The sequence below is a fragment of the Halictus rubicundus genome, chromosome 10 (assembly GCF_050948215.1).
Source record: "Halictus rubicundus isolate RS-2024b chromosome 10, iyHalRubi1_principal, whole genome shotgun sequence".
In the NCBI taxonomy this organism is placed as follows: domain Eukaryota; kingdom Metazoa; phylum Arthropoda; class Insecta; order Hymenoptera; family Halictidae; genus Halictus; species Halictus rubicundus.
Genome location: NC_135158.1, coordinates 12,395,418 through 12,413,496, shown reverse-complemented (window position 1 = coordinate 12,413,496; position 18,079 = coordinate 12,395,418). Strand labels below are relative to the sequence as shown.

General features: G+C 42.7%; 3 protein-coding genes across 3 annotated transcripts; 1 reads left to right on the top strand and 2 right to left on the bottom strand.

Annotated features, from left to right (window-relative positions):
• Positions 1–8,830: 8,830 nt before the first annotated feature.
• On the bottom strand, positions 8,831–12,675 carry Vps51 (vacuolar protein sorting 51). Its single transcript, XM_076795447.1, has 10 exons — positions 12,523–12,675; positions 12,322–12,456; positions 12,033–12,254; positions 11,361–11,956; positions 11,080–11,293; positions 10,719–10,943; positions 10,318–10,652; positions 9,890–10,067; positions 9,526–9,638; positions 8,831–9,188 (listed from the first exon to the last, which is right to left on the bottom strand). Exons 1-10 carry the CDS (start codon positions 12,601–12,603, stop codon positions 9,080–9,082), a joined length of 2,208 nt encoding a protein of 735 aa, XP_076651562.1. The 5' UTR covers positions 12,604–12,675; the 3' UTR covers positions 8,831–9,079.
• A 28-nt stretch (positions 12,676–12,703) lies between these two features.
• On the top strand, positions 12,704–15,827 carry LOC143358362 (uncharacterized). Its single transcript, XM_076795448.1, has one exon. The coding sequence runs from the start codon at positions 13,162–13,164 to the stop codon at positions 15,094–15,096; it is 1,935 nt and encodes a 644-aa protein (XP_076651563.1). The 5' UTR covers positions 12,704–13,161; the 3' UTR covers positions 15,097–15,827.
• Positions 15,828–16,395: 568 nt separating this feature from the next.
• Positions 16,396–17,997, bottom strand: Vps24 (vacuolar protein sorting 24). Its single transcript, XM_076795449.1, has 4 exons — positions 17,678–17,997; positions 17,561–17,621; positions 17,045–17,439; positions 16,396–16,958 (listed from the first exon to the last, which is right to left on the bottom strand). Exons 1-4 carry the CDS (start codon positions 17,720–17,722, stop codon positions 16,797–16,799), a joined length of 663 nt encoding a protein of 220 aa, XP_076651564.1. The 5' UTR covers positions 17,723–17,997; the 3' UTR covers positions 16,396–16,796.
• Between the last annotated feature and the right edge of the window lie 82 nt (positions 17,998–18,079).

Below are 18,079 nucleotides of genomic sequence, written 5' to 3'. Positions count from 1 at the left end.
ACGACGACCGAATTCCATATCCTCTTATTCTACGGCCGTAACGCATAGCGTTCTTCATGAGACTATTAGCACAAGCGCATAGAAGTATGCGTTAGAAGTAGCTTTCTTTGAACACGTTGAACGCCACCAAAAATGAGAGACATATTTTTACAGATTTTACAAGATGCTGGAAGAGTGACACAGAATATTCTTTTAGTTTATTAAGATTCTTTACCTTAGATTTTATGGAATTTTTGAGACTGCTGGGTAGGCACTCAACGTGTTAATAGAAACTCTTAAGTGGTTAGAGCATTAATTACCGAGAGAAAATTAAGCTCCTCCCGATCAATTGGCCACCGCTGTTATTTTTCGCACGACAAAGCTGAAAAGATTTTAAGTTGTTAGTAGAAGAAAATAAAACAGATTTATTGCTAGAGATTTATAGGATTTGGTCTGCTATTGGCTACATTTTTCTGCACAGCGTAATAAAAATTGGCGTGTAACGCATCGTGCGCTCCCCTTTGTCAGTGATGTAGGGGAGGGGTGATGAGACGAGACACGAAGAGAGGGGAGTGTAGACGAGAGCGGAAAAAGATCGGGGGAGGGACGAAGGGAATTGCAGAAAAGGGGAAGACGCAAGAGATCGGCTCGGGGGAGGGGAGGGGGGCGGAAGAGGGAGAGCAGACCAATTAACGCTAATTTCTGTTAATGTCGGCTCCCTCTGCACGCTCGCGAAATAGCTCGTCAACTTATTAGGCAACGATGCACAAATTGTGGGTGGATGGCGGGATTCCGGGAAACGGCGAGGGATAGACGGCCCCCCGGGCCAGCAAAAACCGATTTGACCCTTGGCAGGATGGCACCGAGAACTTTCGGGTATCCTAATTCATATTTTAACTCCTCGCCCCATCATTTATTTAATTTTATCTCGGATTAAAATACTTTATCACGAATCCGACTTAATATCGTAGGACATGGTGCTAACAGCGTATATTAATAAATTATGGAACGTAGCAGGGTTCTGCACAATGAGATAAAAAAATACTGCTTTATACTATGCCTCAAACAATTAATTGATTCAACAAAAATGGCGCATTTAGAAGAACAGAGCGGGGTTACTTTTGGTATCTAATTTCTGCGCGTTGGTCCGTCCATAATTCGATGCGCAAACATTGAGTCAGAGCGCTGGCAGCCTTACAAAATTCAGACGAAAACACGCGTACGTGTGCACATGCGTTGCGGAAAAAATTGCCAGAGTTCGCGCGGGCTTGCGTTTCGAAATTAGGTGACTCGCCTCGACATGGAAGGCCCGGAGGACCGTTAGCATGGATGTATTTCGTACCAGACAAGCTTCCCTCGGTAATTACTCGTGGTCTCTGCACGCTATCGTCTCGTGAAGGGTCAAGAAGTCGTGAAGATAAAACCGAACAGTTAGTTCTGTACTGCTATATTTTCCAGCGGGCAACAAAATGTCCGTCTCCGATCGCAAGCTCGTTCCCGCGAGATCGGACCGGCAAGGATCGTCGCAACGAGGTAACAACGATTCGATTGTTTTCCAAGAAATGTTTCGCGAGGTCTCGATACGAGTGTCCGGTTCGAGAGATACTCGCGAATCTGCATATAGGGTGTCCTAACATTGATAGTTTAATTGTTCGCAAAAAAGAAAAAGATTTAAATATTTTGGGATAGATCAACAAGCCGTTTCCGATTGTATCGTGAATTCCGAGGCACCCCGTATGCGTAAATTGAGAGCGCGAAACGCATTTCAATGTACAAAACAATGGAGATGCATGGAACTAAAGGAAAAAGATGACTCTGCTATTGCAACGGCTTTCAACCTAACCTTAATGGTCTAACGATGCGATGGAAATTAGTTGCATAAAAGTAACGGGACAAAAATAAGCGGAGAAACGATTTAATTGTTAATTTGTCGAGGCAACAGGTCCGCGACGATTCCGCCGAGGGTTCTCCGTTTATCGACGGAGACACCGGTCGCGAATTAATCTTGTTTGCGAGCACGGTGCCCCGGAAAAATGACTAGACGGTTATAAACAAGCCGATCTATAGTCGGACGTGAAATATGCACCGTTTGTTCAGAAACTTATCTGTCCCGAACGATAACGGCGATAGTGGTCTCCCCATGCTCAGAAAAAAATAACGATATTTATCGACCGAGGAGCGCGCATGCTGAGCCTCTGCCGAACAATCGGAGGAAATCTCATGACCTTTAGCTTCTATTCGACACTAGTGGACATTGACGTGCTCTTCCGCACTTATTAACGTAATAACACGGTGAGTTTTCCTTGGAATCACTGTTCTCTATTCGGTCTTCGAATGATGGTGGGAATGTCGCCTCGAAAAAAAAAATATATATATATATATGTATATCGTTAACACTACACTATTCTCTCGCCGGGCGAGAAACGGACCTTAACCTGTTAACCGGATAAGACGAGTTAATTCGAGTACAACTTCACCGGTTGAACAATTGTCGTTTCCTATCAATTCAACTAGTTATTCAACTGCATCGTGAACTATTCTTGTGGCAAAATTGTCGTCGTCGTTGACTCGCAACGATTTCTCGTCGAATAAAGCAACGGAAGATATTCAATAGAATAATTCCACTGTTCCTAAACGAACTACGAATCGTTAAGTGTCCACAATCAGAAAATCACCCGGTTAACAGGCTAATGGTCGTCCGCTGAATGAAAAGATTCGACGAGTACGACGGCGGAGAGGGGGGGTGTAGGGGGACACCCGATCCCTGGGGATCGAAATACGAAACACCATAACCGAGACAGTGAATGAACATTAATTACCGTGATTACCGTACTGGTCCCGTGAATCGAGCGTGCGTTCCCCGGGTAAAATTCACGTGCTTCCCTTCCCGCATGTGCACAGTCCTTTGTTCCACGTGGTACCGTGGAAAAATATCGGTTCGATTTCCGGACCGATGAGCCGGCTCTCGAGGGATTCGAATCGCGGGACATACGATTTGGAACGATTGCCGATGGTCTAATCACTGAACGAGATCGTAGGCGACAAGCGCGCGGTCGTAGATCGCGATCGATGGCGATCGGCTCGCGATGACAGAGGAGAAACGATGTTCGGCTTCGTATCGCGGATTCTTCTCACGCGATTCTCCCTTGTACCACGAGACATCAACATGTTTTTCAATTGTTTTTCTCGTAGAAGAGTAGTGGGCAGGCAGGCAGGCAGGCAGGCGGGCGGGCAAGCAAGCACGCACGCACGCGCACGACACTCGCGTCACGACGGCAGACCGACGACTGAGCGATAAACTGTTCTTGATTGGCTTAATATACTCGGACGAGGGCTGTAATTGGCCGCTCCTTGCCGCGGCGGGAAATGATTGGTCAATTTAATCCTAGAAGCTCGGTGCATTAAGCATTCAAGCAGCGTTCAGTACCTATTAACGGTTCGCAAGAGAGGCACTGCCGCTGGTCACCACCGCCATCGTTTCTCTGCGCTGCTCTCTGCGTGTGCCTTCTTCTCTTTGTTCTCTCTTACTTTCTCTCTCTCTCTCTCTCTCTCTCTCTCTCTCTCTCTCCCTCTCTCTCTCTGCCGGTCTCTCTCTCTCTCTCTCTCTCTCTCTCACTCGCGACACGTAGAAAACCGTGTCTCTCTCTTATTTTTTCAGGTCTCTCTCTCCAGCGCGCCGACGTTCCAAATCAATTTACCAATTGAAATCAGTGCCGGACAGTGAAGAATCGCGTCACTGAATGGGTCCGGGCAACCGACGGGGAATATGCGTCTCCCATGTGCAATTCCTTCCTACCCGCTTGTTATCAAACCGTTCACCGGGCAGGCCCGAGTCTTTATTGCCTCGCCTTCGTGCACGAATCGAATCGCGCGGCTAACGACACGATCGTCCGCTAGATTCCCTCTATGACAGTGCTTTTCAACCTTTTCCCCCCTCGCTGCCGCGCACCGGCCGAATTCGAAAGTCCCGCGCGAACCGAACGCGCGGGAACCGAAGCTTCGATCGTTCGCTCGGCCACTTCCGGTTCCAGCGAACGACCGCCTCTCTGCCCACTCGGTTCATTCGTCTTCATCCTAACCAGAAATTATAGATGACAAAAGGACAAGAAGTATTCTATTTTAGGTCAGTTGTCACTCCGATTCACCTTTCGCTTTTGATTTATTGCCGGTCGAATTTCTGTACGCGATGCGACGTTACAGGGCTCGAAATTGGTTAGGTACGGTCATCGAGGTTCATAACGTTCGTAGAACGTGAATAAATTACAATTGAGAACTAATATCATGATTTACAAGGATTGTTATTGTTGCTATTATTGCACTAGTACGTTCGACCTATTTTACTGTATGGTAATTGTTTATAGGTTTGTCTTGTATGTAAACATGTATACGTAAACATTGTCGTTTATTCCGATTACTTAATTGTAAGTAATGAATAGATTAATGTTGATTAACAATGTAGGATCATGTTCGTTTGAATATTCGAAACTTGGCAGGTATATAAAGTCTTGTGAATGACTGTACGCTCAGTAAATAGTATAGCAGATTTAATATTATTAGAATATATGTAGAGTTTTATTACAATTGAAGCTTACATAAAATATGAACGAAAATTAGGTGTTTCGAGAAAATAATTCGAACAACTCTTTTCAAGTCCTGACTTGACCTTAGTGGTGCGCAGTTGAGAATCGCGGACTCGTCCGACTCGTCGTTGATTGGTCGAGAAGTTCCCCTTCCGGTTCAGCGGTGGTGTTTCGGAGGTGAGATTTCCCGCGCCACAATCAGCAATTTCTCAACTAAAATTTATGTTTATTAGGGCAATAAATCGAAATATATACCAGTGATACTTTCAAAGTGACAATAACAATCGGTCGACTTGAATTTATTGGTTCGGAAAACGGCCAATCGATTAGTTACCCGCAGAATTGCTTTCGATATTGTTCCCGAATGCAACCATTTTCGAACTTGGCCATCTTGAACAATGCATCGACAATTGGTGAGTAACAAAGGTTTAATATACTGCTGTATATTAAAATATACATATATGCACTATAAAGTATACTGTATACTATAAAATGGCTATATATAGCTGCTTTAATGTTCTGGAAGCTGAAGCAGCTCGCTTGCCCCTGGTGTCCATTGTAGTCTTTGCGTGCCTGCATGAAAAGTAATCGCACCGAGGTGAATTTCTGATCGATCACCTACGGCACCACTACTTAGCAAACAGATCAACAATGATCGAGAGCGTCGGAGACAGTTTCACGTCGAGAGCTCATACGTCTTCGACAATTGCCGGTCGACTGTGTTTCTCCAAATTCAAACCGAAATATATATGCCTCGGAGGGGGCTACACTTCGAATTTTCCTTTGACATTGTTCCCTCGTTTTATTGTCTCTTATCTCGTGCATTGGTCACTCTTCAAAGGTTGTTTTCCATGACTGTTAGGTTCGATATCTTGTTTTCGTGTCATTGATTAGTCGTGCGTTTGTAGGTTATTTGTTCTATATCTCGAGACGTCTGTTGGGAAGATAGTCTAATTCGCGATCGTAACAACGTGCGTTCGAATTTGGCGCCCATTGTTATGGTCACAAATCGAAATATCTTCGAAGGTTGAATTTTTCGATTTATCTGCAAAAAACAATATTTTAGATAGGCGAGAATCATTTTTATTTAAGAAAAAGTTGAAGCTGTTCTCATATGTGGTTATTAAAAAGTGTAATAGGGCTCGTGTTACCAACTTCTGACATTGTTAATAAGAATAATTGTAATGTTTCTACAGGAGGAGTTACTGGAGGTGAGTTGTTGATTCACGGTTGAAATTGTTATTGCTGTTAGAGGATTTATTAACGTATCCTTTGCCATGGACCACACATTTGTGACCAGACCTTAGCAATGGACCAAAAATTATGAAATAATCACTGGTAAAAAATATGTTAAGAAAATTTAAGTTTCTCGAACCTGGAGGTTGAAGTAAAAAACAATTTCTTGGACGTTGTTATCAATAGACTGCGAGCTTAATGCATTTAAAACAAAAATTGAAGAGCACTGATATATCATCCTCGACCTACCAAAACGATTAAACAAAGAGAGTAATTCAAAAGTTGCTAATTTCTCGCAACAGATGCAGAAAATGTTTATTTTGCACAAAGATCCGCAGTCTAGTTATCAGCGAAGCGGTATCTCGTTCTTCCCCGCCTCAATCTCTGTAACCATAAATTTGTCCCGCGGTGCGCAGTTCAGAGGTACTCAAACAAACAAGCGAAATCGTCTTGATCGCTGGCAGGGCAGAGAGTTCCTCAAACAGATTTATCAGACTAAACAATGCGCTCATCTGTCGTATGATTCATCGGCTTCCGTGCGAGTTTTTCGATCAGTTCGACACGGTTACGCCACGGGGGCGAGTGGAAACAATGTCGCCGGGTCGAATAATTGGTCGAAGGACCCGTGAATAGGTCCGTCGTGCAAATTGACGACGAACGGACAAAGAGAATAAAGAGGAGAGAGGACAGAAGACAGAGAACAGAGCAGAGCTGGCTGATTAACGCGTGTGCACAAGGCGCGGTGCCCGTATCCCGCCGAATGTGCTCCGACAGCTCGCACTTTCAAATAGCATGACTATTTCATAATGATCATTGCTTCGCCTAGGCCTGATCCGTGACCGTCGGATTTTCTCATGCGGGCCCATTTTGTCCAGGTTTTTTTCGAACGTAACTCGACGGCAATGGGCGCTACGAGCACCACCTTTTATTAGGACACAATCCCTGTTGCCGTTGCTGCTGACGATCCATTGTGCATCGATTAGGATCCCCAACTCCCTCGAGTCTCAACCTGTTAACCGTAGAAGACGCGGCCACTCGTCATTCCTATTCAGTCGCTCGATCTACCTCGTTTAATTCGTTCTTTCATTACGCAGTCTCTGAAAGACGATGTTCCGGGATAATGGCGGATGTTTACGTAAATAGATCACTTTACACTACTCCACAAAAATTGGGATTGCATCAACCGTTTCTACCGTGCCGATCAGTACTTTAGACGCTATAAGACACTGCCTAGGAACAGAAAATGTTTTCAAGTTTATATTCCTCTGGTGGGCAAATTCTAATTACAGTAGATTCATTTAGGAAAAAAATTTTTGAAAGTTTTTGGAGATGCTTGTACTGGCAGGGTATTTTCATTGAAGATACGCGAACGTTCAACCTTGAACCAAGCAATGTTTATATATTAAAAATGCGCGTCAGGTGTTTTGCGAAGTATAGACTGATTTTCGCGTAGTAAAACGCTTTATGGTGCAAGATCGAAGTCAAGATTATAAACTTACTTTGCAACACTGTCGGGCCATATGTTCCTCAGGGTTCATCTACCAATCCTCGTTCAATCCTCCGAATAACGATTACCGCGTGTACCATCGAATGATCTTCGAAAAAATTGTTTAACACACAAAGTTACGCAGTGGAATATTATCGAACACTCTTTGATGTGTAGTAAACGTCTGTATCGCAGTTTTCAGATGGAATGGACACCCGTGTGTGCCTCGAACGCAGCCTCTCGTACGGAAGTCGCACGTGCACAGGTGTTTTCTGTGATCATATGTGCCACATATGCCAGCCCGGCAATGATATCGATTCGGAGCCGATCGAGGGATCTACGTTTGTCTAGTTGTTCGACATACATGGCCGCCAGAAGGTCTCGCATTGTATCTTTGGTTATCGAGACATGATATGTACACAGGAAAAGGAAAAACTCCGTCTCTCCGGCTGGCTTCGGCGAGCTGGAAACTCTGTGTAAATGTAAATGTAAATGTTGTTGAGACTGAGGATAGCCTCGGGGACGACGACGACGACGACGGCGACGGGATTTAATCCTAGTCGGAGGGAAATTCCAGAGGATTTTCCATGGATTTCCAGGGAAAATTGCTGATTGAACGAGGGAACAGCCGCGGCCCCGGCCCGAGTAATTTAGAAGAGTTTATTAAATTGGGTAGAATGCTGTGCGTAGGCCCACGCCGGATACTCGGAGAATGAATCTCATCCAACGAGAGGAAGTTCGAATTAACTCGAGCCACTGCCAAGGGGGTACGGTAGAACCCCATATACGTTATAAGCTCTTGTCCCATTTATTCTTTGCACATTTGTGCGACGCGTTCGTTCATCGAACGCTCGATCCGTTGAACAACCCTTCCATATTTTATTAGGCGCACAAATTCGTTCGTAGGCCTTCCTTCTTGAATATTTCGATCATTTACAAATAGTCAAAATACGTTCTACAGGAGAACGAAATTTTTATTTGTCTCCTGTCTTATTTTGCATAAAGATCCGAGGTTTAATAACGTTTGTGAGGATTGTCAGGGATTAATTTGCCCATCTAATGCTTTACCAATGCTTATATTTTACGTTAATTGAATTTAGAATCCACAGTGTATTGATTGAAATGGAGGAAAAATTAAAAACGCTGAGGATAGAGAATGTAGCACAATGTAGCAGAAAATTAAAGCTTGTTTGTCGAATTTTTGTTGCCGTTTACAATAGAGGAAAATTGTAGAGCGAGGTGGGGATGAGAGTGGACCGCCGAGATTTACGCGATAGTAAGGTTCAAAAGCGCAGAATGTAGCAGAGAATTAAGACTTATTAGAATCATTTGACCCTGGGCTTCTTATAGCGTACTAAAGACTTTGATGAGTTTATTTTATCCGGGATCGAGGTGGGGAGGCCGAAGAAAAGGAGAGGGATCAATGAGTAAGGGAACAGAGGACAGAAACTACACGCAGCGTGTCGTGCTATTCGCGTGTTAGGCGGTTCACGACGTGTTCGCGCGTGGGCGTGGATCGCCTCACGAAACAAATAAAAGAATAGAGAAATTAATTAGATCCGAAGAGAGAAAAGGTCCGCCACGGGTCTTCGCCATTAGATTTATTCGTGGAATGTACAGGGTTCCCCGTCGGAATCTCCACGTACCAAATATATGTACAAGAATATACGATATGTAATAACGCGTTCGCTTATACCTAGTAATAACAGAGAACAATACGGTGTACGCTAGAAAAGACAATGTGTAATGGAGCGACAATCGGGCTCTCGACGTTTTATAGCCGTCTCCTCTCGGCCATTCATCCTCTTTCGCAAATAACTTCGACCACGTTAGGATCCATTAAGATCGGGTCCAAACATCTGTGCATCGCGCTACCAAGTATCTCGCCCAGCAACCGGTGCATTACGCTAGAAACAAAAATTGCGTTCGTTAAGGTCTATTTATAAAAATGATAAAGCCGTATTTATTCTGACTTTGAGAGATTTATGTTGTACGCTGCACCCAATTGATAAATCTATTCAATAATTTCCCAGACAAGCATTGTTACAATTTCAATAATAGTTGAATGAAAGAATCTCAGACCAGTCTTTATGACTGGTAGTTCTAGTGTTAAAAAGATATACTGGCCTTGGAGCAATAATTTGCTGACACCCGGAGCCACTTTAGGCTCGGTTCGCTCAAACATATAATAAAGATGGATCTTTGAGCTTGCACAAGTGTTTTATGGTTTAGAGAGGAACTTACTCCTCGTCGAAGACGAATCTCCACAGGTACTGCTGCAGGTAGTGCGTGTCGACCTGGATCTGTTGCAGCCCGTACTTGCTGAACGTCCGTAATCTGACGCATTCTAGGAATGTCTATAAATACAAAGAGACCGGTGTTTTATTGGGCCTGGCCGATCATTTCTCGGTAGCGTGGCCTCGTGGTGCGTAGTATGCAACGATACGCAACGCGGGCGATACAGCGCGCAACGTGAGGAGAGAAGAACAAGGTATTCTCGCGTCGCGCAAAGTGGATAATGGCCGTGCCATTTTATCATTGTGGCCGGTCGACCAGCCAGCACCTGTCTCTCTATTACCCGGTACTCTGTCTGCTAAAAGTATTTCACCTTTAAACTGATCTTGATGATCCCGGTGAGGATCGAGGTCTTGTTGAACTGGACCGACGAGAAGATCTCGATCCGTTCGGAGAACAATTTATGAATGTTGCTGGCCAACGAGGAGTCTATGTGGCTGGGAGTGTAGGATGATAAACTGGTCCTGTAATGACGCCTCGACACGCTCACGCTGGAAATTCAGTCCCACGGTTAGCCGAGAGATGACATGGTTTCCATGACCCCCTTAACGTCGCGTGTCTGTCCCCCTAATCTCGTACACCGTCCAATCGCGAGGGAAACCGATCAGGAAGGAAGCAAAGCAGCTCTAGTTCCTTCCTAGCGTTTTCCAAAGTTACGCGACGTTATGGGAGAAATGTTAGGTCAGTGCAAAAGATTTCGTGCGAAACTTTTGCAGTGCTCTAATATTTTACCGACATTACCTATGAGCTTTCCTGCTGCTGTCGCTGCTTCTGTCGACCTGGCCCTCAGAGTCATCGTACAGAACAGCGACCTGAGAATCGATCACCGTCACGTCCTCCACTATTCTCTTCATCACAGGCCTCACAGTCCTCGGTTCAATAGTGTGCAACCAATCTCTGGTCTCCACCGATTTCCTTATCAGTCGCGACACCGCTAACCCTTGGATGCGAACGTAATGGTTTAACAAGTTCTGGGCAGCTTCCTGGAACTTCTCGCATAATTCTGAGTCGGGTGTAATTACATTCCCCGAGCAGGTGTATTGGTCGATGTTGAACAGCTCGTCGGTTGTAGAGAGCTAAGAGTAGAAGAGTGTTATAGTTTCATGGCTTACGGTTTCTGGTACAATCCTGTCGCTACTTACCAGATATTTCACGTTATTCTCTTTGTACTCGATGCACATTTTACTCAACAGGAGTAGGAGAGTGGGTGGGCATTTGGGGACGTCGGATCCAGCACAAAATCCACTCGCTGTTGCCATCAGATGGTGTAGAAATCCCACTATCAACCCTTCTCTGACCTCGTCCACGCAGAAGTTGTGGAGGAACTGTGTTTTCGAGCTGAAGGACAGATCTGGTTGCAAGAACACCTGAAATTGAGTTATGTTTTAATTTGCTAGACTAGAGAATTTTATTCGGGATCGGAACGGGTTTTCGAAAACTTTGGGATTCCCGAGAGTTCTCAGGATTCTTGAATCTCTTGTTGAGGATCTTTCCAAGACGTACCAACAAGTCCTGCAGAACTCCCTTGACTTTTTCTATGGTGGGCATGACGAGCAAGGCTTGGAGCTCTGCCAGGCTACCATCTTCGTCCTGGGAGACCTTAGTCGCCACTGTTTGCCTAACTTTGCCGAGCCCCTCACTCAAGTGCTGCTTCAAATTGTCTAAATGATTGCGGCATTGTCTTCTGCCTGCATTGACCACGATGTCTGTGCCTATTCTGATAACAGAGGAAATGCGTTCGATGATTCTCTTGATCTCTATCCGAAGATGTTTCTGTCTAGTACCTTACAAAGTCTGTCTCTTTGCACAGCATGTTCACTGCTTGCAGTCTCCTGTGGAATTTATCCAAGGCTCCGACTAGAACCGCCGTGTCAGACACGTTCTCTACCCTTTTACCAATCAGTTCGAAGTATTTCATCATGTTCTCCGTAATGAAATTGTTCAGGTGCGTGATAGCTTTCGTTTCAAAGTCGTCCGAGAGCTCGTTGTCTTCGGACGGCAGTCTGTCCACGAAGAGATCGTTGTAGGATCCAACGATGAAGCATAAATCACTGAGGAACCCGTAACTAGCCATACCTACGAATTCTGTGATGTCGTTCTCGTACATGTCTTTCAGATTGTATAATTGTTGCGTCAGTTTCTCGCCCGCGTTCGTTAGAAATTCGGTGCACAAGGAATCGGCTGGTTCTTTCAGCTGTAAGAGGAGGTCCACGTTCTCAGCTAGAGCCTTGGTCGACGAGTTGCTCTTGTAGAACTGTTTTCTCAGTCTTGCCTTGAGCTCTTCTAAAATAAATTCACAGTCTTTTTGTATTCCTTGGAAAGAGGGCAAGTTGCCGTACTGATTTAACACACGCTGTGCGTGAATGTAATCCTGTACTGCCTGAAAGAATAAGAAATTACATAGTCGAATCAAGGAGTCATAGAATCGATAATACAGTGTAGAGAAAGATATAAACCTGTGCATAATTCTCTTCGTTCATTTCGTCTTTCAAATTGCTAGGCAAGTTGAAGAGGAATTGCAACTTTTTCAAGAGGGCATGAACGGAAGACAGTTTTGCAATCTGCTGTCTGGCACCCTGAAGAGTCGACGAAATCTGTTCCGAAAAGGATGTAATACTGTCCATATTCTTTGCTAACATGTCCATGCTCTCTTCCATTTCTTTGAAATCAGTCTTCATCTACATTGAAGAAGGATGCTCTGTAGATTAAATAGCAAATACGGTAGATGCTATATGAGTTGTTTACCTTTCTGATAGTATCCGTGGCAGATATAAATTTATTATAATTCTCGTACACAAGTGTCTGCATATCCGAGTGCAATGTTTGAGCGTTCCTTATAATTTCTGACTCATGATCCATGATTTGTTTCAACGTGCATTCCTGTCAAAGTAAAAATAACATTTATAACAATATATTATAAAAATCCTATGAAAATTCCTAGCTTACTTTTAACAATTTGTGGAAGTACATATCAGGATTAAAGTGCTGTCCATTAATGTCATACGGATTGCTCGAATTCTCTGCCATCGTGAGTATTTTTCTTGCCACAACTCTGCCACTTTGACAGTCAGTTTACCCTTTACACGCAACGTTAGGTTAGTTCGCGGACTACCAACTTGAGGGTCTGTTTCACAGAAGGTTAGGTGAGACGACGCTGCGACCAGTAACATAACCTCTTCGAGATTACGAAGAAGGCGCAACAAGTGCAATAAACCGTGAAGAAAGTGAGTCCGCAGCATTTCCTTTCAGAGTAAAAGTGTCTGGATGAAATCTCGCCATTTTAATCTCTCCCGGAAACACAGTGATTCATGAGAACATCGAAATCTGGTCGCATGCGAAGGATCGAAAAGAATGAAGGGGTCGTTGTATTTTATCGCTGAATTTTATAGCACGAGTAACCTGAAATTGTATCACTTGCAGAAAACCTATGAAAAGATCATTTAAGAGTCGTTTGGCATGCGAAACATTCCGGTGACAGTTGTCAGAAAAATTCTCTGACTCGGAGATAACCTCCATCCTTGCGCGCGTGTGTCAAGATGATATTTTTCATTTGACGAAAACGCGAAGACAAAAGTGACCGAGAAAATGCCGCACCCTTGCGTCGTGTGCGGTCGTTCACGCATGAATCCCAACAACAGGGAAGAGGAGTACATGTTCTTTGGGTTCCCTGTCAACGACGAGCCCAGGTGCAGAAAGTGGCTGGAGTTCTGCTGCCGCGAGGATTTGTACAAGCTTACGAAAAAGCAGCTGCTCCAACGAATGGTCTGCTCCAAACACTTTGAGAAGAAGGACTTCCTGAACGATTACTTCGACAGGTTAAATGGTAACGCTGTGCCTACAGTCTATGATCCCAAGCAAAGCTTGTATAACATAACGTGCGTACTCTGCGGGCATTCCCGTCACGATCCACCAAGCGCGGATTACGATGGTGCAACCTTCCATCATTTTCCTGGAGAGGAATTTCGTTGCCTGAAATGGTTAGATTTTGTAGGGGTTGATTCATATTATAGATTGACCAGAAAAGAGATTTTGTTCTGTTACATTTGTTCGAAACACTTTGACGATTCTCAATTCATGTCTGGTTACAAAAGCAGGTTGATAGACAATGCTGTTCCTAATATTCGCAATGCCGATCAACTGGAGAGCCCTGAACAATATATTATGGAGTTTGTGGAAGTAAAGAGCTTTGGGTCTCCGGAGAAACCGAAGAAGTTGGAACCCTTGCCACCAGCTGTTCTGGACAGCCAAGCGTGTGCTGCCTGTGGCAGATCAAGGTCTGATCCCAGAAACAAATTGGAGAGGTATAAGTTTCATCCCTTCCCTGCGTACGAGATTGGCAGGTGTTTGAGGTGGTGCCAGTTTCTGGGTAGAGAAGATTTATTGAAAATGTCTCCTAATCAGATAAGGAAATTAGTGCTTTGCTCTAAACACTTTCAAACAGGGCAAAGCTTCCACAAAGTAGGACCGTGCGATGCAGTTCCAACCATAAAAGATGTATCAGAAGTAGACTCTGTCAATCCTATTGAACAAATTGAAGAGGAACAGGATGTCATGGACGAATCTAATTGTACCAATACTGCTAAGGGAATTAAAAGACAAGGGTTCACAAGACCATTAGTATCTAGTAAAAAACCAAAGGTAGATAATAAGCCTACTCCTCTCGCCAAGAAACGTGGTAAGTCTAAAAGGCCGACGCTTATCAACATTCCAAGACCAGACCCAAATAACATTGAGAATCGCATGATAAGGAAGCTGCCTCTTCCACCGAATTCGAATTGGAAGATTCAGTTCGCGGATCAGATCCAACCAATCACAATAGCCAACAATGTTGCACCGAATATCACAAATAATATACAGGGAAACATAAAGAAAGTAATCTTGCCATTTACTGGGGACATATCAAACTTAGGAGACCCTATCCCGGTGCATAGTTTATCTAGCATCCCTCCAGGCTTGCTGATCAAAATTAATCTTCCTGGGCAAGAGCAACAGAAACCAGTGAAGACGAACAAGAAACCAACCAAAACGAAAACCACTCATAGTCCTGCTACCTCTAATGAGATTGACACGAAGCACCAGGTATGGATAAATAATGGAACAACATCGGTCTCCCTGCCTCTAATTAAACCGGACAATCAGGATGAAGACAAGAATTTCGTTGAATTTCTATCGATGTCGCCTGAGGAGACGCAGGATAAAATGACCACTCAAGAAATGGACGTGCACGAGGAGATGATTTTACCGCATTCATTGGAAGTATTAGACGAAGAAACGGATAATGTGAATCACAACGATAATTTTTATCAAAACTTTGAGGAGGTGGAACCTTTGTCCCCGAAGGTAGACAGGCCAGCACCTCGCAAAAAGGTGTCAGGGACAATGCGTAGAACAATTATTCCTATTAAAAGCGAAGTCAGATACTTCTTGCGGAAACTTGCACCCTACACACACAGACTACCTAAGAAAGCCAGAGCACAGATAAAACTTTCGATCGTGAACATGGTGATCGATCAATTGTAAATTTCATTAGGTGTAAACGAATGATAGTATTTTTAAGGGATTATACTTGGATGCAAACATTTTACATATATGCACATACATATATATATATTTCTTGTATATTCAATGGTAATCGAGTACGTAGTCTTTAACTACTAATAGCTAAGAAATATTATTTTTATTATATATTTATAAAAAGGATGGTGATAGGTGTGATAATAATGCTAGATTAAAGAGACGATTTTGTAGAGTACAAATAATGTTTGTGGTACATAAGTTCGTCGACCATTTTTATGTCATTTGTTTGATCTAATTGTTGAGATGTACATTTTGGAAAAACTTAAGATATATTGCACTGTTGCAAAAGATCGAGAGAACCAAAGAAAACCCTTCCAGTCGCTCCCCACGCGTGTATGTTAAAACATGTTGTTCATCTCGTTAAAATCCTCTGTGGTTATACTTAGTGGGAAAGATATCATTTTACTATGTACATTTATGTGGATGCGATTATAGTTATTGTGTATGTACATAGTACGTATGTATATGCATAGACGCACTTACGCGAAAAATTAAACTATAACGATTACGTTGCAAGGAAATTATGTAAAAAGGTTTACTGTATGATAAGGTTTCGTGAAAGGATCAAATACACGATTACAATGATTTGTTTAAACGTAAATTTCTCATCAATTCGAATGCTTTTTTTAATTGTACAAGATTCAGTATTTATTTAATATATTTCGAATTCTTAAGACGGGTATTTGAGTTATTTCCACAATTTCCAAGATATTTTCATAGACTTTAAGGAAAGTGCATCTTCCGATACGGGTATCCATATTCTGTCTACGTTGCGCGCATTAATAATTGATTTTTCTCGAGGATACTTAATTATAGGCTTCGTTACGTCTTCGTTCACTTTCATTTCATTGTTTATCCATGAAACTTCTGCAGAAGCAACTGGTTCTACAGAAAATCGATCCCATTCAAATATTTCTATTTATTGTAGAATATAGGGTGCATGCTATTCAATTTGCTTACCAATGTTTACCTTCGGTAATAATTGATTCCATGTACCAACGTTGCAAGATATAAATTTTTGAATCACGTTCTGATATTCTGCACACTTGCACAATATGCCAAGCGGATGCTCTGTACAATGTTTAGATTTGGAATACATGATTTTTTACGCTTAAAATAGCTCCCGTTTTTGTGACATGAATCGATAAAAAATTATTGGAGTTCAAAACATCTGAATTGAGCAAAATACACATACAATAATTTATAACTTTAAGTGATAGGTGTGAATTGAAGCACCGCTGATAACAATCGAAATCATGATTTATGTATCATACATATTAATACAAGAACTTGCAATTATAATTAAATTATGCAGTGTGTGTTCAAATATAATACAACTAAGAAGCCAGCTTCTCATCGCCTGTGTCAAGATACAATGGTGTTAGAAAGAGTTCACATAGATTATAAAAGGCGGATACAAAAACTGTACAGAGAAATGAAAATGTTTAGTTTCTTTTTCTACTACTTAAACGTTCTTCTTTTTTGGAGATACAATACAAAGCATTGATCACACGTTTCTCAGAAATATGAAAATACGAGGCATTTATTCACTGAATGTGCATATTGTGTACGCGTGTCCTCGGTTAGTGTGAGCTGATTTAATACGGAAAGTCAATGCTGATTAAATATTTACAATATTAGAGCTAACTACGTAAACTTTGCAGTCTAATTTTCATTTCTTCGAGCTCGTCCTCTGCTACTTCTCCTTCCTCTTCCGCGGATGTGGACGCTACCACCGATCCTGGGTTTTCTGTGACCACTGCAGGTGCTGTGCCTAACTGACCTGCTGTCACTTCCCATAAAATCTGAAAGAATTCGTTATAACATTGCTCCATTATCAGGTCGAGAAAATTGTCATCTATTTATATATATATATATAAATAGAAATTACTTTATCTACTTCCTCGTCCGCTTCATCTTCCATCTCATCAGCATCTTCGATAGAGTCCATAGTCTCGTCTAACATTTCTTCTATGATACCAGCTTTCATCATTTCTTTGGATAATTCTCGCATTGTGGCAGCCACTTCTGGTACCCTGACCAGGGACTGCATCGCTTGCATCACCTCTGTGGATTTGGAAACGGAGCCAGCAACTCTTATCGTTGCTAATTGATTTTTCATTTGTAGGGACACCGAGTTTAGATGAGCTTTTGAGGTATAGATTTTATTGCAGGCTTTACGTGCACGTATGATCTCCTTGGCGAGTATTTTGCACACATCCTTGTCCCCTTTCTTTGCGGCATCTTTCAGAGAACGTTTAACTTTCTCCTCTTCGCGTTGGATCGCTGTGTGCAAATATAATTATGCATAGTTTGTGCTACTCGGGTTTTCGAGTGGAACTTCACATTTAATTGTCAGTATCAGGCTCTGGTTACTCTGGTTTATTATTATTTTGGACTGACTCACCTCTAACCTGTCTGTCCAATTGATAACCTTCCTTCCTCAATTTGTGTGTCCATTCTTGAACCTGAAACAACGATCGGTATAACAAACATCGAGAATTTATGGTAATTCGTATCTAACCATGTCCTTCGGGTTTTTATCCTGGGATTTTCCAAACAGGCCCATTTCCTCCGTATCTTGACAGAAATGTCAGATTATGTGCATTCGAAGCTCCTACCTGGCGAACATAACCAAACAATCTCGTCCATGAATTAAGATAGTAAACTATTCGAGGTAACCATCAAGATTACGTCATTTCTATATGATTCACCGATGTTCTTGAAAGACAGAAACCGACGAAGATAACAATACAGATAAAAGAATGAGATATACGAAGAAAAATTAGTCCGCACAATAAACTACCGACATTTTCATTCCTTAGGTTTCATCAATCAAATAGAGAGTGCGTTGATTTCCATTTCCATTTATTTCTCTCTATTATTACAGACGAGGTATAGGGGTAGATGTCTTACGATCTGACAT